The sequence below is a fragment of the Triturus cristatus genome, chromosome 12 (genome assembly GCF_964204655.1).
Source record: "Triturus cristatus chromosome 12, aTriCri1.1, whole genome shotgun sequence".
In the NCBI taxonomy this organism is placed as follows: Eukaryota; Metazoa; Chordata; class Amphibia; order Caudata; family Salamandridae; genus Triturus; species Triturus cristatus.
The window spans coordinates 51,767,134-51,791,355 of NC_140595.1; the positions used below are offsets into that span (position 1 = coordinate 51,767,134).

The 24,222-nt window shown below is 47.5% G+C and overlaps 1 protein-coding gene across 2 annotated transcripts in view; it reads left to right on the top strand.

Annotated features, from left to right (window-relative positions):
* Positions 1–22,384, top strand: part of FRMD8 (FERM domain containing 8) — a 72,500-nt gene extending 50,116 nt beyond the window's left edge. For both annotated transcript variants that reach the window (XM_085639372.1, XM_085639373.1), the window contains exons 11-12: positions 11,099–11,303; positions 21,284–22,384. In XM_085639372.1, the coding sequence (XP_085495498.1) occupies positions 11,099–11,303; positions 21,284–21,402 (324 nt within the window). In that variant the 3' untranslated portion in view covers positions 21,403–22,384. The remainder of the gene's footprint in view (positions 1–11,098; positions 11,304–21,283) is intronic.
* Positions 22,385–24,222: the final 1,838 nt, after the last annotated feature.

Below are 24,222 nucleotides of genomic sequence, written 5' to 3' on the forward strand. Positions count from 1 at the left end.
GCTGCTTGGCAGCCAGTGTACACTTTTAACTGCTGGAGTCATTTGAGGCTTCATGGTGACAAAGATTTATTCTTTTTGAGAGGCAACACAAGGATGTTACCAGCTGAGTTCTGGAGTGTGTTCTTCTAATGGAAACTTAAGGTTTGCATTAGGTACAGTGTGATTGTGTACTGCAAAAAAATATATTTTGAAAGCACTTCTCCTGCCCCCATTGCACTCACAATCACAGTTACTGAGGGTAACATCAACGCCCACTTAGGAGCCCTGCTGTATGTGAGAAGAAGAGGAACACGGAAGAGGCAGGAACTGGAGGGGAAACAAGAAGATGGAGGCAGATCCTTACACAGACAAAGTTACGTAATTGTCATTTGCTACCACTCTGAACTAACTCCTCATACATCTTAAGTATTCTCATTAAGCAAAAGAGTGGGGGACTCTACAAGGCATACGCACAGTTGTAACACTGCTGTCCTCAATCCGCAAGCAAAAAATAGTTTTGTAAACTACCATTACCAAACCCGATAGCCACCATCGTGCTCTGGCCTTAAAGTATAGCTTTGTTATTTTTCTATGGTTTGATGTACAGACACACTTCAAACAGAGACCATAAGAGAGTTAGAATTATGGGAAACAAATGTTCTACTTTTTAGCAGCTACCGTGCTATTTATGCTCTGCTCCGCGCACCAATTGCAGACCAATTAGAGGCAGAAAATGGGAATCCGAGCAGACGTTTGTCTGGGTTTAAATACCCCGTGGCAATTCTAGCCAGTCTACTTCACAGCAGTGGTTAAACAGTCATTTGCCTGGCGTTTTCGCATCAGCCCTCTAACGCTGATTGGGAAGACAGATGGTTAATGTCAACGCAGGAAAGCAGGGATCCCTACTCCATGCCACACTGTTCTCCACCATTCTCTTCAGGCCACACGACCACTGCCAATGTAACTGTTAATACCTAACAAAATGAAGTACGCAGAAAGCATAAAATGTGCAAATCTGCATTAGAATAAATTTCCCCATGCGATTCTACCCACCGAAGAACCCCCCCTTCTTGTGTGTGAACGCCCGTAATGTTGGTATGAAGCGGGGGGTTGTGTGGTACTGGTGAGCTGATCACGCAGAACGCCTCTTTGCTTCTATTGAAGGCATTGCCCAGTCCAAGCCGCTCCACTGTGCTAACCAGAAGCTGTAAATCGTTGCTCGTCAGACTGCCAGCACAGCCTCTCTTTAGTACTGTTTACACTTTGAGCTGCTCAGAGAGACAACCCGTTGAAAAGCAGAAAGTAGAATCCGCCCTGGAGCAAGAACAGACATTAGCTGCTCCTTGAGAAACGTATGAATTCTAAAATGACATCCTGTGTACTTTGTGTTCAGCACATCTGACGCTATGGTAAACGAGCGCTGCTCGGTGGCCGCGAAACAACCCTGAAAGACATCAATGGGCGGGAGGTGGTGTAGGGGCGGAGAGCAAGCTGAGGCTAAACAAGCAAGCATTGGCCGCGAAAGTAAAAGCGAATGTGCGCGCACATTCAGCTCTTTTTCAAAGCGCATATTGTGGTAAGCTGCTGCGCACTCCCGCAAGCTGTATGCCGCTGTGAGAAAGTGCCATCTTTCTTGCATGGTATGCCCCCTCTTTTTGCTGAATGTACTTTGACTGAGTGTGCCCTGGACTCCTGCCAATCTGGTGCCCAGGGCTTATGTTCCTTCCCTAAAAACCTCCAAACCAAATTGGCAAACCCTGGCCACGTGTCAGCCCCTGGTAAATGGTACCCTAGGTACCCAGGGCCTTGTGACCAGGAAGGCCTCTAAGGGCTGCAGCACTTATTGTGCCACCCTTAGAGGCCCTGTACCCTAACACAAACACACCGCCCTTGCAGGCTGTTTGTCTGGGTACAAGACAAAACAAAGAGTCGACATGGCACACATCCCTGTGTGCCATGCCCACAACCTACATTGCCCTGGCATACATCAGCCACCCCTCTAGCTGGGTGCCCTATGCCAGTGGTGTGGGCACAGGAGCATGATCCCTGTGCCCCTACAGTACCCGGGTCCATTCCTGGGCACTGTAAGTGCAGTGCTGACATTTAAAAGTATATAGTGCTGAGAGCTCGTCAAACACGAACTCCACAGCACCATAATGGCAACACTGAAGACTGAGAAGTTTGGTATCAAACTTCTCAGCACATTAAACCCGCACTGATGCCAGTGTGGGATTTAATGTACAAAGCACTACAGAGGGCATCTTAGAGATGCCCCCTGAAACCTAACCTACAATCCACGTCTGGTCTGTAAGGCTGCCACACAGCAGAAATGTTGCTGGACCCCTAGGTGGGGAGCCCCCGCTCTCCTCTCCTGGGCCTGCAACAATGCACATCCTGGGCGAGGTGCTAGTGCTCCCCCCCCCACCCACCCCCCCCCCCTCCCGGATGGGCAGGGGGAAGCCTTAAAGGCATGCCGCCTTTGTGAGCTTCCCCAGGCCACTTGCTGTACTCAGCAACTGGCCCCCACCGGTTCTGACCCCCACTCTGGCGGGAAGACTGGCCGGAAACCCCAAGTAAGGACAGGTGATGTGCCATCCTCTGCCAACCCCACCCCTCAGGTGAGGGAGGCGAGGTGAAGCACATCTCCGGGCTCTCGCCATCTTGAAGATGGGAAGCCCTGCCCAATCAGGACTAGGCTACTGCCCCCCTCCCACAGGAGAGTGGCAGGATAGGGGGTGTACCCAAAATGGGTCCCTGCCCTTTACCTACCTGTAACGCCCCTAAATCTAGTATTTAGGGGCACCCTGAACCTTCCTTCCTTGGATTCCAGATTCCGAAAAAGCAAAGAAGAGCAAGAAGAAAGAAGACCTGCGGTGCAGCTGCTAAGAGGAAGCCACCAACTGCTTTGGCCCCAGCCCTACCGGCCTGTCGACTCTCGAACCTGCTCCTGCTACATCCCGGCACCTCTTGTGGCCAGCAACCTCACAACCCCCGGAGGACCTGGCTACCTTGTGACTCTGAGCATCTGGGACTCCCGTGAGCAGTGGCTCTGCTCAAAGCAAGCTCTAACCCCTGGCATCAGCCTGCAACTGCGAAGCCTGCAACTGCGAACCCTGCACACTCTGCACCTGCCAGGCCTGGCCTGTGCCGGAGTGAACCAAGACCCCAAGGACGTTCCCCCCCCCCCCGGCGACTGTGACCCCGAATCCGGCACCCAAGGACTCACCTCGACGCTCCTGACGACGCCTGCAGCCTCAGAACCAGGTACACCCCAACCTCGATCAACAGAGGGTAAGATTTCCCGACATCAAAAGGCACCCCGGCGCCCTGCGGCCCCCTGTGCCCAACTCCTGGGTACCTACCTATCCTCCAACTACCCAACTTACCTCTCGAAGTGGTGGTGGCACCTGAAGAATCTTCTGTCCCGAGCTTGCAGCCTTTGTTCATCCTGGAGCTTTCCCATTGAAATCTATTGAGCGCCCAAAGGCTCAAAAGCACCCTGCACCCAGCCGCCCGAGTGACCCTGGCAATGTAACCTCTACTCCTACCTACTTCCCCATTTGCCCTGAGCAAGTGCCCAGGAGCCCAGCTCCCACAGCCGTGTGGCCTGCTAGTCAGCAGCCACCAACCAAGGCCCCCCTGCCTCCCATAGGATAACATTGGGCCTAACTCAATCTGCACCCGGCTGCCCCTGTGCCGCTGAGGGTGTAACAACTGTACTTACCTGACCCTGGGAGACCCCTGAGTCTGTGCCCAGAACCGTATCTCTGCCAGTTGAGTACTTACCCAAAAGCCGATAACCCACTTTTCTTCCATAGGGTAACATTTACTGGTTTCTTCTGAAATTTTTCCTGTGTGGAGTTTCTAAAACGTAAAATATTCACCTAAAATCAACCGAGTAACGAAAACGAAAATACTCACCTGCTATTAGGAGAGGTCCCAGTGCTGGATTGTGGTGCCCAGCACTGACCCTGAAAAGTACTCACAACTGTACTTACCATTAACCCAATTTTCTTCCATAGGAAATCATTGACTGTTTTTCTGTTAAATTTCTTCTAAGTGTCGATTTTTGCAAACTACAAATATTCTTTAAAAATCGTACCAACTGTGAAAACGTAATTGCTTACCTGTTTTAGATAGAGGTCCCAGTACTGAGCCTAGGAGCCCAGTACTGGATTACAAAAGTAATGAGAACATACTATACCTGTAACTTGAATTTTCTCCCATAGGGAATCATTGACTGTTTTTCTATGAAATTTCTTCTGTCAACTTTTAAAATAGCAAAATATTGCCTAAAAATCACAACAGTAACTAAGTAGACTTTACTCACTTGTTTCCAAGAACTGTCCCAGGACTGAATCTAGGATCCAGTCCTGGAGTTAGAAAAGTAATCCTGAAAGTAATCTATTGCAAATAACTTAAAACTCCCATTGAGCTCAATGTATTATTGTGTTTGAAATTGTGTTGCCTATTGCAACAACCTGTAACTATTACCTACAAAAGTCATTTGCATATTGCAAAAGTATTTAACTAAAGCATCTCATTCTGGGAAAGTATATTTTAATACCTGCTATAAAATGGACTAACAATGGAACCTTCTATTTTACCAGCACCTAGAATTAATATCACCCTTTAGTATCTTTCCCACAGAAATATGCTATTACACATAGGTCAAGGGGATGTGTGCATTCTGAATAGCACCCATTGTAACAATGCTAGTTCCCTAGGGAACAAGATTAGACAAATCAGACATAAGCTAAGATGCACCACAAATTCATAAACAGTGTCACTTTGTTTGTATTCAAATTAATTTCAGAGGACAAGGTAATCCTTAATTTCAGTTTCTTTATTCCAAATTCATTGGACAATGCAAAACGATACAGCCGACGCGTTTCGTCCTAACACAGGACTTCTTCAGGGATATGGAAAAAAGGAGGTTCAGAAACATATTCGTTGTAATGTCACTTTCGGGGATTGTTTCTCCTTGTCTGTATCTACTGGGTTAGACTGAAGAGCCGTGGTCCACTCACAAATACGGAGGGAGCCCTTGAACCGATCATAATCTGTTAGTCATGAAAGGCGGGTCACAGGAAAGTCCACTGCAACAGGAAGCGGTCCCTCGATCAGGAATGTTCGAGGGACCGCTTCCTGTTGCAGTGGACTTTCCTGTGACCCGCCTTTCATGACTAACAGATTATGATCGGTTCAAGGGCTCCCTCCGTATTTGTGAGTGGACCACGGCTCTTCAGTCTAACCCAGTAGATACAGACAAGGAGAAACAATCCCCGAAAGTGACATTACAACGAATATGTTTCTGAACCTCCTTTTTTCCATATCCCTGAAGAAGTCCTGTGTTAGGACGAAACGCGTCGGCTGTATCGTTTTATATTTTAATACCTATTTTTGGTTCTAAAATAAAACAACCATATATTTTTTATATAAACCATTGGCCTAGAGTTCAGTTCTTGATTGTGTGTGACCATTGACTGAGTGTGTACAACAAATGCTTTACACTGTCCTCTGATACTGCCTTACTGCTCGACCAAGCTACCACTTTAGAGCGTAAGGTTATATCTAACTTTAGCCTCGGCCAAGCCTCTGGGGGCTGTGGACTCTGTACACACTGTGCCTATTTGGGAACAGTATATACAGAGCCACTTTCTCACACGCGCCACAAGCACGAGTATGTGCTTTGAAAAAGAGCTGCACGACAGCTAAAGGTCTCCTATGTAGTGCATGCGCACTGTGTAGGCGAGACCTAAAAAGGGCTAGAATCCTTTTTATACTTGGCCATTTTGCCTCAACTTTTACTGGTCTGTTTCATCTAATCACTAGGTTTTACCATTAACCAAAATCTGACAGTGTTCCCACACGTATCCAAACAAAAAAATTACACCCTTTCTACTGCTCCAGCGATGAAACCATAAGCCCCCAACATTTCATAGCAGTTATTGAAACTGTGTAGCTTTCACATGCTACAGTATTTATGAAGTGTATCAACAAAGAGTCCGCGGGTCTTCACAAAGGCAAAACTAAAAACTGAATATAACCCAACAATATGTTCATGAAAAGAAGTCCTCAAAAAGAGGACTGAGTCCCATCACCCACCGAAGTAGCATGCTTCATCATCTGGGGCCTCCTATTAACCACACCTAGTGCCGTTAAGGAGCTACAACTCCTTGCTAGTGTCAATAGGAGGAGCTCGCGGATGTTTTCTGTGTGTACCAGGAGGACTAAATTTCCAAATAAACAATGAAGCTACCTATCGTGTGGTGGAGTACGATGTGAAAAATGGGCAGTGTATATAACCAGTGTTTTAAAATTAACTACCTAGAGAAAATAAATGTATTCAATATCTCAGGGTGTTAACATAAAAAAACATGGAAGCGTATACTCTGTAAATCTCCGAGTGCGTTAATACCATAAAGCGGTCTACATGTTTCAGACAACTGTGATCAAAAAAGTGTAATCGTGGCTTTCTTCGGGACCATACAACGATACTACTGCAGCAAGAATAAGTCAAATGTAAATTAATCACAAGACTAGGAACGATACAACCAACTGGTGTACCTGTGTATTCATAGGTAAACGATACTGCAGGAGGAATTGGTGATCACCTGTCAGAGAAAGCAAACATGAAGCAAATATCACAAACAATGTTGGATCAAAACCAGTCAGGAGCTACAACAACTGTATAAATACATGATTGTCATGCGACAGATCTAAAATGAACCTTCTTATCCGCACCAAATCGGGGATACCGCCCACCGCTCCTGGTAAGAACTCAGGGCGTGAGGCAACGCTCTATAGAAAAAAGAGAAAAAATAAAACTAACAAACCAATGTCTCTGAAGAACCACAGACTGAGTTCTTTCTAATGGCACCATGTGCAGAGACTGAACGGCAATGCTGACATAGGCAATACAGCGTACATCAACTAGATTTGATCTAAGCCCAAGCAAATGCCTCAGGCATGTCAGTTGTAATCTTCTTCCTACATACGGAGGTAGAACAACATGAGTAGTGGACTGTGTCCAATTCTAAAACAGAATGTTATTCTAAACATATAGCACAGCGCCATATCTTATGTTTACAAAAGCAAAGGACTGTCAATCTCATCAAACCGGTGCATTCTTCAGGAATCAGTTCGAGGAGAGTCATATTTAAAGAATACGTGACTCGACCTCGGAAGAACACACACACGTTAAGTACTGCTGCTGGCCATTCTGCAGCAGACACACATGGCAAACTGGCCAAAATAATCATCCCACAGCGAATGATTAGAACTCTAAAGACTCTACATCATAGAATGTAGCGCACTCGCTCTCTTACCTGTCCTGTCCAGAACAGACTTATTCCACTGCCTCATATGGGCTATGATATTATTGCTACCATTTTAGATCATTTGTCTAGGCATTTCAGATCGGTTGCTATGAACATCACCTCTAATCTAGATCTTCCTTCCGTGACAGATGCTCTAGTGTGGTTTCGTTGTCTAGCTCTACATATTCACTAACGTATAAGTCACCAGACAAACATCATTCTGATACATGGGATTGGAAACTTATCAGGTGTCACTTACATTCATGGTGTATCATTCTATCTATCTCATGATATTGCTAGGCTTTCTGCTTGATTTGCATATTTGTTGACTTCTTTGCTGTGAGTTTGAAGCTATCCTCACCAGTCGAACGTGGTGTGTATTTTTTCAAGTATTTTTTCAAATTCCTTAATGGGTTTTTTCATGACACGCCCGTATATCTTAGGACTCTGGTAGGTTTGGTCACGAATCCGGCTGCTTGATATGGATCGGACTGAGACGATACTACATTTCCCATCAGGCAAGGCACGTGGCCACGTACTAACATGTAATTTTCACGCGACGAGTCACTCAGATGTCGCGTTTTTTGACGCATAAGCTTTTTTGATCATCATGAGCTTTATAAACAACTCGCTCGCTCCCGTCCGGTTACCGCTCGGAATACTCAGGAAGAACGTCCGGGGTAACGACGGACAGGTAAGGGAGCGAGTGCGCTACATTCTATGATGTAGAGTCTTTTTAGAGTTCTAATCATTCGCTGTGGGGATGATTATTTTGGCCAGTTTGCCATGTGTGTCTGCTGAAGAATAGCCAGCAGCAGTACTTAACGTGTGTGTGTTCTTCCGAGGTCGAGTCACTATTCTTTAAATAGGACTTCTTTTCATGAACATATTGTTGGGTTATATTCAGTTTTTAGTTTTGCCTTTGTGAAGACCCGCGGACTCTTTGTTGATACACATTTATGAATTAGGGAATGTGTCCGTGCTGGTCTCTAAACTTCCCTTAGACCCTCTAACCAATCAGTGTTTTTGCCACAGTATTTATGAAGTGCATGGTGGAGAGACTGTAGCGGAGCCCCGCCATCTGGGTGGTGGAAAAAAATGGTCAGAAATGCAGTAGAGAAACTAACGTAGACTGTGAAGGTCCACCCATGAATAAGTTGTAGGCATGCTTCTCCAACTGTGAAACATGGGGGTTGTGGGCTGTCTGATAGACACGCCTCTCCAGCCATGAAACACTGGGGCTGTGCACCACTGAGACATGGATCAGGGACTTGGTTCCAACACGAGCAGATGTCTCAATATCTAGGTATCTAGTAGATTGAAGTCTACAACCTCGGCAGTGAAGACTTAAATCATACAGTGCCACCACTTGGGACGGCCATCATTAGAGGCAACATGCACACTGCGGCCAGACCTCTCACCCACGTGCAGGAAGTGCCACACTGTCTAACACTGCTTATATGAAGGTTTGTGTGAAAAGGGGTGGCCATATTGAGTTGGGACCATCGTACTTCTCTGGGCTGACCAGCCTCTGTCCTGTATCGGAGATGGAAAGAAATGTCCAAACATAGCCAGTACTGATCAGTGCTAGGACTGCCAAATCTATAATAATGTCTCTATGGACCCCCAACACAGGCTGATTTATCTTTAATCCCTTGTTCTTCACATAGCCACTATTTAGGTTTATTGTCCACATTGGTAGCCAAGCTCTCTCTATATTTATGAGAAATGGAATTTTGAGAGTATTTGAAGGCAGACTGTAATAGAGCGTAGATCTACAGGAGTAGTATTTCTTTTGATGGAGACAGTGGAACTGAAACAAAACTAATATGTTTAAAAGACCAATACTTCTCTTAAATAAGCTGGATTTCTGGAGGTGAGGTTGCAACTCCACTAGTATCACTTCTAATGAGTGTAAACGACTCACATGATTCGCTCGAATTATGGACCATGTTCAGGACACCTGTGGGAACAGCTCAGCACAAGCGATGATCAGGATTATTAGTAGTGGCGCTCAAAATTGACTTCACTTTGCTGAAACAGAGAATCCTGCATCCCAACGGCACTTTGAGACTAAATTATGGCCTAACCAGTGGGGGATGATATGTCCAGACCACAGGTCTTCAAACTGTGTCCATGACCATGAATTAGGGGGATGCAAATGCCCCAGTAAGTGCTTGTAAATGAAGAAGGCCTGGAACACCAACTTTAATTCTTTGTCGCATTTAGAGGCTGCCTTCATTTATAAGTCTCATTTAAATTATTTGAACAAGTACGCCAACTGTTATCCAGAGTTCTTTGGTGGCGGTGTTAAAGAGGTGGCTAAAATGAACAAAATATTCTAATTTTGATGTTTTTATTTCACCTTTAGACGACTGCATGTAAAATAAAGCACATACGTTAGATGAAAAATAAATGCATAAACACAAATTAAACGAATCGGTGGGGGAGGCACTTTTTTGTGTTATGAAACCTCAGTTGGTTATTGCGATCTCTCCAGACGTCTGTTTGTAAAACTAGAGAATCACAAAATGTAATCCTGGTTGGCGCAGTTTGGAAGAGCGACTGGTGTCCATATAGTGCTGTTATGTCCCAAACAGTAACAAAGTACTATGAATACGTCATTATTCTAAAATTGCATGCCCCAGTATAAGCAGGACCACTAGAATTATGTGACAGTGTAGGGCTAAATTATGCAGCAGGGTGGACTAAATGCAGCAAGAAAAGGCAAATTACATGGCGTAATGCGGCATATTTTGTGATGGAAATACTTTAATTTCTTGTAATTTTTACACATGGTAGCACTGTCTGGGCAAAAATGTCACCCCAATTGTTGGAAGTAGTGTTTTCTGGTCAATTTCTGTCTTTGTTTGAATGTATTAGTTCTTTTAAAGATCTCACATTTTGTGTGTATTATAAGCTAAAGAAAAAGTACCCCAGAAAATTACCTTATTAGCCCTGTCTCACCCGCTCCCCCAAATCTTGCTGTGAAGTTTTGGAGGGGGCTCGACATCAAAACATTTTGCTTATGGAGGCTTCGATCAAACAAGTTTGAAGGCCTCTGTACTATACCCTCTCACATGTTCTAGAATACTACAGCAACAAAGCAGGTTGTGTACTTTATTGTCCTCAGGGGAATCTTTTGCTAGGAATGAACTGAAACTTGCTTATATGTAACCTGTAATTGCTTCTGTGCTACTTGTAACCCAACTAAACTCTTTGTATGTAAAGAAAGTAACTGTTCTCATGGAAAGTGCTCTGACATTCATTGGCCTTGTCCAAAATCTTGTTTATACAGAAAAGCTGCTCTCCATGCATCTGAGTGCCTTATGCGTAAATATGATCACTGCGCCAACATTTGGAGAGACCAGTGGGACAACTTGAAGCCAGAATTAGCATCTATATCTTATGCATCATAAAACTGTACACCTCAGTTTGCACAGTTACCTGAAGAACAGACTTTGTGCCGCAGATAGACTGGGAAACATTTAGAACAAATTCACCCATTCACCCAATACTCATAGCTAAAAACTGGAAAGCCTTGAAGTAACCATTGTAAGATAGAAATATATATTAAATTTGCATTTTCTTGTTACATGTCGCGCGATCTGCCCTGCTCTCAGGTAGGTCTGTACTTTACAAATACTATTAAATACTTTTTCACAAAAACTATTTACAAGTTCGACAGAATATATGAAATTGTTGGGTTATGTGAGGGTCAGGAGCATAATTATTTAGAAATAAAGTTTTTTGTCTTTTGATATGATCTGAAATATATGCTCCTCCTTTCTCTATAGGCTGCACTGATGAGCGGGCTAATAGAATTTTGCATCGAACTGAACTCCGCCATGGAAGCTCCGGGCCAAGAAACTGCTAATGCCTCTACTGTGGCCCCAGCACCCCAGTCCCGGGCAGCTGAGAGGCGCTCTAAGCTCCAACGTCAGTGCAGTGCTGTCTGTAACCGTCTTCAACACCTCTCCACCATCGACTACGTCGACGATGGTAAGCTTGGGGCCCTGGTATGTCCTATCCTTAGCAGTTCAAACCGAGTCTCTACGGCAGCATATGCTCATGGTTTTGATGATCTAAACATGGCGATGAAGCATTGTGTACTCCCGTTCCACTTCCTTTCAGTGCTTTACGCAGTGAGTGTGTGGCCTCTGCCCATTCTCATTTGTTTTGTGCTGTTGTAGCAGTACTACTCATTCTTTGTTCAGGTTTGATATCTTGAAACATGCTGTCCACTAACCGGTCATCTGCTGGTTGGATGTGGTATCATGTGAATCTGAAAGAGACACGTTAGTGATAGATTCCTTACCTTAGAATATCCCCAGGCGTCAGACTGGATCCGTAAAGTTTTGCTAGCAGTACCCCTGCGCGTCAGTAGGTGGCGTTGTGCGGCTCTCCGTTCGTCGCTGGCCACCCATGCACGCTGACATCAGTTCTTTCTTTTTCCACGCCAGAAAGCGCAGATCAGGTTAGAGCACGTACCTTAGTCACTTTTTGACTAACCTTTTTGAGACTTTTGTCTCCTGTACAATTTTGGTTTCCTTGATGCACGTAGGGATGCCTGGATTTAAGTATTGTGGGGTCTGCCGTCGCAAAATATGTCGGTGGCGGACCCCCACGATGTCTGCCTCTACTGCCTGGAGACCGACCACGACTCCCGGGACTGTCGGGCCATGGCCCCGAAGGCCTTGAGGAAGCAGCGCCGGAAGCTGCTGGAGGTCCGGCACTCGTCCCAGCGCCGTTCCCAGTCCAGGGGCCGTTCCAGGGAATGCTCGCGGGGCTGTAGTCGTCACTCCTCTGGCTCCAAGTCTTCACCCTTGGATTCGGGTAAGAGACGACACAAAAAAGTCGATGAAGCGTGTTCGCTCTCTGACGTCCCCACGCCAGTCCCGGATGCGGACGAGGGGGACAGGGGTTCTGCCCCTGCGGCTCCTTCGGAGCCCGGGAGTCCCGTGGCCTCTTACCCGGGTCTGTCGGCGACTCCTGCACAGGTGCCTCTTTAGGCCTCGGGCTCCCGCTGGTGTGCTTTCCGGCCCCGCAGTCCCATGTCCGGATCCTGTTGGGCCGACGGTGCTGCCGGTGGATCCAGCTTCGGCGCCACAGGATCCTGCGCCGTTGGCTCCGACCACGGCGCCACAAGGTCCAGTGCCATCTTCGGTTCCGGCACCGCAGTGGGTGCCATTTGTCCCGCCTTTGCCCAGGTTCCAGGACCATTTTGCTCCTACCTGGGATCCGCATCGGGAAGCGGTGCCGGCTCGCCCCGGCCGGCGACATTCTCGGCCCCATTCCTGATGCCGTTCTCGGCACCATTCCTGATGCCGTCGGGCTGCTGAGGTCCTCAACCTTGATCTCCCTACGGTGGCCCTCAAAACGAATCTCCTCACTGAAGTGCTCCAGACGGCGTCCACTTCGTCGGAGCCCCTGCTACCATTTAATGATGCCCTCACTGACGTCTTGTTGGGCACTTGGTTGCGGCTGGCCACAGAGGCCCCTGTGGATAAGAATGTCACCAGGCGTCACCGCCCGGCACCTGGTGACCCCGCTTTGCTGACCACTCATCCTATGCTTGAGAGCCTGGTCATCCAAGCCTCGACGTCGCAGAGTGCCTTTCCCACGGCTCTGCCGGACAAGGACTCTAAGAAGCTGGAGCAGTTTGGTAAGCGGTTGTTCTCTTCAGCCAGCTTGGGGCTGCGGTCGGTGAACACCGCATGCCTATTGGGCTGCTATTCCCACGCGGTGTGGGATACAGTTGCACAGGTATTGCCTCAGTGTCATGAGGAGACCCAAGCTGTGCTTTCCCAAGCTGTTGCTGAGGGTAAGTTCGCCATTCGGTGTTAGTTGGACACCGCAGACTCGCTGGGTAGAGCGATCTCTACGACTGTGGCTCTTCGTCGCCATGCCTGGCTGAGATCTACCGGGTTCTCGCCAGATGTCCAAAGCTCGCTCATGGATATTCCGTTTGATGGCACTCGCCTGTTTGGCGATAAGGCCGACCGTGCACTGGAGCGTTTTAAGGACTTGCGGGACACGGCCAAGTCCTTAGGTTTTCCCACGAAAAGCCCAGCCACTCCTGGTTTTTGTTTTCTTTTGTGGCCATGGCAGAGGCGCCCAGGCACGTTCCTTCAGCAATCCTGTGTGGGTCTGGGAATCAGTGTGGGGGTCAGTCCACCTCCGCTGCTGTCGTAAATAAAGTATTACGCACTCAGAATTTCTATATTATCAATATGATCATGCATAAAGCAAGAGGCTGAGTCTGTGGTATGAGGTTCAAAAGGGCTTTATTCCAATAACTCGAGTTATAGGGAGAATAGTTCCATCACCACAAGGGATCAGGAAGGGTCTTCTCAGAATAATTCTCAAACTTTATTCACAGAGTACAGTATATATACATTGTAATAATATACGTAAGCAGGAGTGCTTCAGGCGGAGCAAGAGAGAATGAGATAAGAGCATGTGGGTGTGTAAGTAGGCGTGAAGGTGGGCGTCCACGTGGGCGTCCACGTGATGATCATTGGTGAATGTCATAGGTGGGTGGATACCTGGAGGGGGTTGCGTGATCAGCTGGAACTTTACTGGAACTTTGCCTTTCTTGTGCTCAACTCGAGCATGACGTGTAACTGACGTGGGGAAGGGTTGCTGTGCAACCGGGGAGTCTGGAAGTGAGGCCTTCAGTGTCAGGACGACCAGCACATCTTGTATTATCTGATATCTGAAGTCTGGGGCAGGGACTGATTTGTGACATAGGTTGCCCATCACCAAGAGCCAATGTGGCATCTATTTCTTCATTTACTGCGTGGGCCTTACATGGGGGCTATGGGCTTTTCACTGACGTGAGCTTTGCAATCACACGAAAAGAGACAGAAAGGCTAGGCTCTCTTCTTGCAGACGGGTCGTGTTTATTCCTCCTTCTCCAGGCAGGAATGTGGTTTAGTAGGAGTAAGCAGATAACCGTGCTCAATACTGTCTCGGCACCTCGGACAGGGCCCCTTTGGCTGAGGCCCAAGTGTGCGAGGCCAAGGATACGCAGCTGCAGTTTTCAGCGTCTGAGGCCTGAAACCTCTTTTCGGCTCTGGCTGAGCCACAAAACATACTTTCATGAAATGACACGAGTGCAGAAAAACATGATGCAAAACGTGTAGGCCTCAATGCAGAGTTGTCGTTTCTCTCATGGGAGACTGGATGATGGCAGGCCACGTTATAGCATAAGCATCATGGTTGATAGGTTGATAGGCCATGGAGGGGAAATGCATAGGTTACATGCATGTGCACATGAGCGACGGGGAACACACGGGGACACATAGGCCTCATGATATTTTATTTTCCTCACTGCTTCTGCCTCCAAACCTTCCTAATCCGTGCTTTGTGGAGCAAGCCAGTGGGTGGCTGGATCCGCCATCACCTCCCCCACTGGCACGCTGTTACATCGGACAAGTGGGTGCTGCAGATCATCCGCAAGGGTTACTCCCTTCCCTTTCAGTCCACCCCTCCAGCCATGCCACCTCAGTACCACCGCATGTCAGGGTAACACCTGGCAACTCTCCAACAGAAAGTTACGGCCCTCTTAGCCAAGAGGGCCATTGAGTGCGTTCCTGGGCCAGAAGTAGGGAGTGGTTGTTATTCCCACTACTTTCTGGTCCCCAAGAAGGACAAAGGGGGTCTGCGTCCCAGCTTGGACCTCCGAACATCAACTGCTTCCTCCAGAAGAAGTTCAAAATGCTGACTCTGGCTCAGGACTTGGCTGCCCTCGACCCTGGAGACTGGATGGTAGCGTTGGACTTGCAGGACGCCTATTTTCACATCCCCGTCCTGCTGGCCCACCGGCGTTACCTGCGGTTCACGGTAGGCCAGGAGCATTTTCAGTTTGCTGTGCTCCCTTTCGGCCTTACCAGCGCCCCATGGGTGTTCACGAAGGTGATGGCGGTGGTCGCAGCTCACCTGTGCAGGTCAGGGGTGTCAGTCTTCCCTTACCTCGACGACTGGTTGCTGAAGGCGGGCTCGCCCCAGGCAGTCGTCAACCTCCTTCAGATTACGGCCGACCTCCTGCATTTGCTGGGGTTCTCCATCAACGTGCCGAAGTCGCACCTGAGTCCCTCTCAGAAGCTCCCCTTCATCTGAGCGGTTCTGGATTCGACGCGGTTTCAAGTTTTTCCTCCCGAGCAGCGAGTCCGGGATATTCAGGCTATGATTCCGATCTTTCAGCCTCTATCCAGGGTTTGTCAGGATGACCCTCCGGCTCCTGGACCTGATGGCATCCTGCATCCTACTGGTGACACATGCCAGGTGGCATATTTGGGCTCTGCAGTGGGACCTGAAGTTCCAGTGGGCGCAGCATCAGGGCAACCTGTCCAATCATGTCCAGATCTTGGAGGGCACTGCACGACTATTGCAGTGTTGGGTCACGAATCGCGATTGGGTCAATGGCAGGTCCCTCTTCCTTCCCCAACCGGAGCGCACAGTGGTGACTGATGCATCCCTCCTGGGATGGGGAGGCCACTTGGGAGAGGTGGAGATCCGAGGACTCTGGTCTTCGGCGGAGTCCCGGCTCCATATCAACCTTTTGGAGCTTAGGGCGATCCGACTTGCACTGAAGGCATTCCTTCTCTCTGTCCGGGTAATTGTGGTGCAGGTGTTCACGGACAATACCACAGCCATGTGGTATTGCAACAAACAGGGCGGGGTGGGGTCCTGGACCCTATGTCTGGAGGCTCTGCGCCTCTGGACATGGCTGGAACATCAAGGCATCACCTTGGTGGTTCAACATCTGGCAGGTTCTCTGAATGCCAGGGCGGACAAACTCAGCCGCCGGTGCTTGATGGATCACGAATGGCGTCTGAACTCGGACGTGGTGCAAGGTCTCTTTCAGCAGTGGGGAGAGCCTTGATTAGATCTATTCGCCACTGAAGAGAAAGTGCATTGTCATCAGTTCTGTGCGTTGGAGTTTCCAAAGCGGCACTCGCTCGGCGATGCTTTTCGTCGCGAGTGGAGTTGCGGTATGTTGTACGCCTTTCTGCCTATACCACTTCTGCCCAGAGTGCTGAAGAAGATTCGGCACGACCGGGCCCAAGTCATCCTTGTGGCTCCGGATTGGGCACGAAGATACTGGTATCCCGAGCTACTCAGCATGGCTATCAACCCCCCGATTCATCTCCCTCTTCGGGAGGATCTTCTGTCACAGCAGCAGGGGATGGTCCTCCACCCTAACCTGTCCAGCCTCCACCTCCATGCGTGGAGATTGAGCGGCGGCAGTTGACAGCCTTCGATCTTCCTCCTGAAGTCTGTGATGTCATTCTGGCAGCCAGGCGTCCCTCCACTAAAACGGTATACGCCTGCAGGTGGAACAAGTTTGTGGCATGGTGCACAGCTAAGGCTGTGGATCCCCTCTCTGCCCCTCTTTCTGAAGTCCTTCTGTTCCTTCTTTCTTTGGCCCAGCAGGGCTCTGCTCTGAGCACTATCAAAGGTTATCTTTCGACCATCTCCGCCTTTTTACGGCTTCCAGATCAGTCTTCTCTTTTAAAGTCTCCGGTGGTTAACCTTTTCCTAAAAGGCATTACGCACACGTTTCCTCCTGTGCCGTTCATAATGCCTCAATGGGACTTAAACCTTGTCTTGACATATCTGATGTATGCTCCCTTCGAGCCCCTTCATACCTGTCCTTTGCGTCTTCTCACTCTCAAGGCGGCCTTCCTGGTAGCTATTACCTCTGCCAGAAGAGTGAGTGAGCTCCATGCTCTTTCTTCCAAACATCCTTTCCTTTCTGTTCATCCGGACAAGGTAGTTTTAAGGACCCGCCCTACTTTCTTGCCAAATGTAGTCCCGCCTTTCCACATAGGCCAGAATATCATTTTGCCCACCTTCTTTCCGCCTCCGCCTCCTTCGAAAGAGGAAGAGAGGCTCCACAGTCTGGACCCAAAACGTGCGCTCTCGTTCTACCTGCAGCGCACACGCCAGTTCCGTGTGGATGACCAGCTCTTTGTTGGCTATGTGGGCGTCAAAAGAGGTCGGGCTGTGCACAAGTGGACCATCTCTCGGTGGGTTGTTCTCTGCATCAAGGCCTTTTACTCGTTGGCAAAGAAGGAGCCTCCTGTGGGGCTGCGTGCCCATTCTACCAGGGTGACGGCAGCCACTACTGCCTTGGGACGCGGTGTCCCCTTGCAGGACATTTGTCAGGCAGCTACGCGGGCCTCCCTGCACACGTTTACCAAGCATTACTGCCTTGACAGTCCGGTCCGGAGAGACGGCTTCTTTGGCCGTTCTGTTCTCCGTGACTTTGTGGTGTAATCTATTCGCAGACCCACCAACGGGGGTTGGTATTCCTAGGGTATCTATTCTAAGGTAAGGAATCTATCACTAACATGTCTCTTTCAGATGCACAAGTTACTACTTGTGTAACGATACATCTGTAAGAGACATTAGTTAGTGATAGATTCCTTACCGCCCCACCCATCCTCCCCGTTCTGTGAACTGATTTCCAGGGTTAAGGTCATCCCCATGTGGGCCCTAGTTTCTTGGCACCAGTGGGCAGTTTCTTGCATGGCTCTGCGTTCCTGACGTGGAAAGTCGTGTAAAGAACTGACGTCAGCATGCATGGGTGGCGCCTAAGTAGTCTCCGTGACATCTCGGCGCTTACAACGCCAGCGACGGACGCGGAGCCGCACGACGCCACCTACTGATGCGCAGGGGTACTGCTAGCAAAACTTTCTGGATCCAGTCTGACGCCTGGGAATATTCTAAGGTAAGGAATCTATCCCTAACTAATGTCTCTTACAGATATATCGTTACACAAGTAGTAACTTGTGCGAATATTAGCTTCTGTACATAGCCATCCAGATTATCCAAAAGGTGATTAAAAATGCAGCTTATAAGACGCAGATGGGCTTCTCCGTTGGAACTGTGCATCTAGAGGGTACTAATGAGTTGGATTGGTTATGGGTAAAATATTGTTCCATTCATGAATCGCTAAAAACAATTAATGCTGTGAGCCTTAACTGTTGGCTGAGAAAACCCCTTTAGTTTTTGACAAGGATGCCGGAGTAGGTTCGCTGTAAATGAAGTGCCCTTATGACTGTCTTTCTGTTGAACATGAGGAGCTACTTTGTATTTCACTTTTATTCCAAAAGTGTTTCAGTTCTAATGGGAAAAATGTTGGGCCCATGGATAGGAGAAACCCAAGACAAGCTCTCAGTATAGTCTGAGAGCTTAGAAATTGAGGAAGTCTTTGAGGAACTGATGTACGCTGCTTGATTCCTAAATAAAGATTGGGTACCCAGTAGCTTGAGCCCCAAAAGAACAAAGAGCTGTGCCTAGAAAAATCATCATCCGTCCTAAAAGGCGTCTCTATAGAAACTAGGAATCTCCTGTCTTTGGCCCCTAAATATGTGCACTTGGCTCAGCTGCCCTCCCGGTCGGACAAGGCTTTCTACTACGACTCCATCTTGGAGACCATAAGGTTTCTTGGTTTTCATAAACAACGCTCTTGCATTTAGGATGATATGGTAGCTTTGTAAGTAGTCACAGGTGTGAATGGACGAAATGGAGAAAGTTTTTTAGACTCTAGTTTGGTTTTGCATTGAAAACTCTAGTTGTGGAATGTGGTGGACATGCTAATTGGTCTAGTGAGACAGAAAAGAGCATTGCCTTTGCCTGAGGGGGGAGTGTTTATGGCCTGTCCCATTCTCCATGAAGGCCTCTTCTGTCCCATTGTTGTAGTCTTGCTGTATGTGTGATGTATGGTGTAATTGATGTCCCAGTGTCTGTGATATTCCCTCTCGGGCACTAATTCTACCCATATTAATCACTTCCTATCCCCGAGTTGGTGTCTGTTTCTTCCCATCTCAGGATCCTTGTTTCCCTGCCCTCATATTGATGTCTTTAAAAGTTGGGTAGATGTGTCTTCCTGTTCAATTCTCACTTTGTCTCTCACTCGGAGTGCCACTTCTCTGTCCCAATTTTACTTCTTTGTGTTGCTGTAGCTGAGTATCCCTGCTCCCATGTTTGGAGGGTTCCTTTTTCCTTGTTTCACTGTCCCATTGTTTATTTTGTTCAGCTCTGTTTTGTGTCTGTCACATTGTCTGTTACTAACGTTCTCATTGTACATGTCTTTGTGGCTCATATCTGTGCCTTCATGTCTGTGCCACTTTGTCTTAAAAAAGGGTCTCTACAGATGCAGTGACCGACGTGGGTGTAAGTGTGTGGCTGTCAAACAGTGTGCCACTGTGTGCATGTGTTGAGGTGAGGCGTGTGTGCAGTGCAGGCACATGTGGATGCAGACCCGTGATCCGTTGTATGTGAAGGAGGCTGTTCAGAGTGTTCCGGGTAGCAGTACTGGTTGGTGCTCCTGTGCAGGCGATGACTGCGCCTATGCTGGTGAAGCAGCATTAATGGCGAAGTTGTTCCTGCTCACTGAGGGAGAGGAGGTAAGGGTTGGCACAGTAACTGCAGGTGGATGGTCTGTATAGCCTATATCTCCTTCCCTGAGCACACATTGCAGCAAGCCTCCTCTCTAAGGGTACCCCACGATTTGTGTATGTTGAGGCCTGTTAGTGATTTGACTCTGAAGATAGTAAGGGACCCAAGCTTCGGCCGTCTTGATTTCCTGTTGCGACAGTGCTTGGGCCCAGATTTCCCAGATGGTGTCCCCTTTTGATGGTTGCCATTGGCATCAGAGCCAGTGGAGAAGGCCACTGGTGAATCCTCATATGGTGACTCCGGTGCAGGTGTGAGAGAGTATGGGCTGTGAATGCAAATTAGAAGGGACTGCTGGAGATGAACGAAGGAGAGCAGTGTATGGTGGGCGGAGGGTAAATTTGAAGGGAGGAGGAGGAGGTGGTCAGCTTCCTCTTTTCATGTCTGTCTTCTCCTTTGCTTCTTTTGCCCTTCCCTCCTATTTCTCTAATCTCATCAACTTTGTGCCTTTTTATCATTTGCACTTTCTTCTACAATAGCTGCAGATTTGCTCTTCTGCCTACTGTCTTCATTATTTTTCAGTCTCCTACGCTTCTCCAGTTTTAATCGCCCACTCTTCTCCCATTTTAATCTCTAATTTTCTTCCATTTTTAATCTCCCACTCTTTTTTCAATTTCCAACTCTTGCTTTATTTTAATCTCCGACTCCCTTCTCCCCATTTAATCTCAGACTCTCACCCCTCTTTAAGCTACTCCTTTCCTCCCCATTTAATCTCCTCCTCTTTCCCTATTTAATCTCCTCCTCTTCCTCCTTTTAATCGGCTTATCTTCAACCTTTCTTTTTCATCTTCCACCCTTCTTCCTTTTTAATCTCCCACCATTCTCCCTTTTTAATCTCCCACCCTTCTCCCTTTTTAATCTCCCACCCTTCTCCCTTTTTAATCTCCACTCGTCTGCTTTTTTAATCTCCAACTCGCCTGCTTTTTTAATCTCCCACTCGCCTGCCTTTTTAATCTCCCACTCGCCTGCCTTTTTAATCTCCCACTCGCCTGCCTTTTTAATCTCCCACTCGCCTGTCGGTTTCAGTCTCCCACTCGCCTGTCAGTTTCAGTCTCCCACTCGCCTGTCGGTTTCAGTCTCCCACTCGCCTGTCGGTTTCAGTCTCCCACTCGCCTGTCGGTTTCAGTCGTCCCACTCCTCCTATTTTAATCTCCTCCTCTTCCCCCTTTTTAATCGTCTTCATACTTTTTCATGTCTCACACGTCCCCCTTTTTAGGCTCCTCTTCCCCGGATTTAATATACTGGTTTTGTTGTCCACGGCCCTTAAATGCAAGCTGTCCTCCTCCCCTTCAGACAACTCCTCTGTCGTTAATTATTCCCAGTTCTCTTTACTTATCTATTTTTTTTTCTGCCTGCATTCCTCTCCTGGTGACACTCTGCGTTCTATGTGCCCATCCACCTCATCGCTCGCTCCCCTGTCTGCTTTTCGCTCCACCCTGCACTGGTCCTCCTTGCCTCCTGCCCAATCTCTTTACTCTCCATAACTGCATTTCTCCCCTCTTTCACCCTCAGGCACGAAGATCAAGCGTGTGAAGCCTAAGCGTGCAGCATCCTTCTTCTCCCACCAGGCATCCCATAGTAATGCTTCCTACTCAGAGGTGCAGACGTCCGAGAACCTGGAGCAGGGGTGACTGAGGCACTCAATGTTGACCAAAGACAATCATCTGTGATATAGGGAGCGGACCAATCCAAGACCTTCAACCACGAAGAAACAATCTATTGATTGCGCACACCGTTTTAACACCTGCTGAATCCCACACACAAAAATCTACTGATTCTTGACCACACCCTCTGACTTATGAGCTACTCAGTCTCATTAATTGTGCCAGGTGATGTTAACCAATTTTATTTACAGCGAGGCCTCTCTTCTAGATGGGTCTCATCCACTTTAAACATCTTGATGTATTGATCTGTTGACAATGGGGTGGTTGTTTCTAATTTTCCTACCACCATGTAGCTACTACTGCCAAGTCTAACACATTTCCTTCTCTTGGGCGGATTTACTTAAACCAACCATTATTCACGTTCATAGTACCAGCGTTGCTGGTGACCAGCTTTGCGGCATGTGAAGTTTAAGATTTGTGGCCTTGTCTTGTGAATTTGCCCAGAAAACTGCTGCTAACTGTGTGTGATTGATCTTGACGATATGGGGATGTATTTATCAAACATGCTTCAGCTCATCAGTGGGACTTGCATGCCATTTTACAAGTAGGTACAAGTAGTTGTGTTGGATGCCAATAATCATTATGTATAATTGTGCCATGGTCTCCGCCATTCTGTGCCTTACAAGTGACCATTTAGTTTTGAAGAAAATGGCACTTTGTTATCCATGCAGGAAATACAGCCATAAGGAAACCATGGCTACTGACGATGTACTGTTTGATGATGAATACTACTGTATGTGCTAGTGCCTCATTTTTGTAAAACCCATTATTTTGTAACATTTTGGTGCTAAATTTCTTCGATCTCAAATATTCCAAGAGCTCTCCAGCTCTGTTTTCACCTGCTATCGTATTTCATTCACAATTGTTAAACTTTTCCTACTGTTTCAACTTCTGGTGGTGTATATTTTGTTATGGTTTATTTCTAGCCCTGATAAAATGTTTGCGATTATGTGGTCGAGTACTTCTTTGTATTTCTTGAAGCCCCAGGGCTACTGTAGTGCAGCCTTTGGGAGATAGACAAGGAATAGCATCTTTAGAAAGGCAATGTGGAAGGGAATTTTGCTTTCCCTGGGTTCCTTGCAAGAAAACAGCCAGGCAACCATGTGTGATCAAGACTGCTTATCTGCTTAGTCTTCCTTCTTCTAAGAAGTGTGGGGTGCCCATTCCGCACGGCTGGGGATGGCAGGTTTTTTATATAGTGCCAAACGTGAAGGCAATCCAATAGACAGGCCTGACTGTGTCTACCTGCTGCCAGGATTTGCCCCTCATTTCTCCCCATTGTTTCAAATCGGTAGATGGGGATATGAGGAGTGGATGCTTACCGGTGCAGATTCTCCTTCTTTCAGTATGCTTTCCTCCCAACATCTTTGGTCTTTGTTTGGTCCCACATCTCCAGCAGGTCCGGTGTTTCTTTGACAGTTATGGGCTTCCGCTTAAACACCGGCGTGGTTTCAAGAGAATGCTTTGTGTGTACAGTAAGAGCTTACTTTACACTAGTCCAGCCACAGAGCCAAAAAACAAAATCAGTTTATCCTATTTTTCAATATTTTTTTTTAATGAAGAGCGTTTGAACCATGTGCCACTTCTGTTTTACCTCCTTTTCTACAGAATCTGTCTAGTCCCTGCGTCTAGCCCCTTCCTATTTTCATGGGGCTGAGAAAATGATTGCTTTAGGATTGAGGCGATTAATTTTTCCAGTGTTGATACGCATTTGTGTGTTCTTGTCACTTCCCTTCACACTCCACTTTGTGTCTCCAAGATTTTCACAAATAGGTATATTGCATCTCTATTTGTCTGTCTATCTGCCATAAACCTTCTAGCATCCCATTCTCCTTCCAAAGCCAACCCTTTTTTGTTTCTGGGTAGATGATTACCCCTAGTGGGCTACTTTAGTCCCAATTTCTATCCCTGTGCTTTATCAAACTAGTGATCTTAATATACTTTTAAGGCAGTTTGTATTTTAACCTATTGTAATCTGCCAGGCTTATTGTTCCATGGGATTAAAAGACATGAGTTGCGTTGTCGCTGCATTTGTTTTGGACACTATTTTTCCCAGTCCTGGGCCTTTCTTGTGTGGTTCTTAATTACCTGGACCTGTATTTTGTAAAACTACGTGCTGTCCTTTGTGCATGATGCATAAAGGGACGGTGCACCATATTACATACAATGCAGTCTCTCGAGCGTAGGTGCATTTTCACACCTGCACTGACGAGGCAGAATTGAAAGATCAGCTGCTGTTTTTTAATCACTTGTCTTGCCATTCTGTACAGAAGGAGGCAAGACTTTAGGTAGAGGCATGGAATTCACCCTCACGCTGATGCAACGTGACTGCACTCATCTGCAGGGTCAATGGGACTTCTGTACTCTCCTAGCAAATGAGGTCCTCGGGTTTTCACTGGCTTCCTGCCATGTCATATGTGGTGCACTGTCAGCGAGCCTCCTGATGCTGTGCTTGCCACTGTAAATTAGGGAACACCTCCTTTGGATCAATTGGACATAAAACTTTCACTAGTGAGATCCTTATTTCATATGAGACTGCATAAGTGTCTGTGGCCATTGTGCAGCCCCTTGTGTAGTACCAAAGTGCCCCGGATCACTACCTGTAACAAATCCCAAGGTGCGTTGGAGCAAATGTTTTGCATGGGAGCAATCCAAGCTTATAACTCCCTGGATGCATTGCGTTGTCAAATGAAATGGAGAACTAGAGGCACGAGCGACAGTGGCAACCTTGAAGCAGACACTGGTGGGGGCAGAGAAAACTGCAGACACATTTCCACTCAACTACCC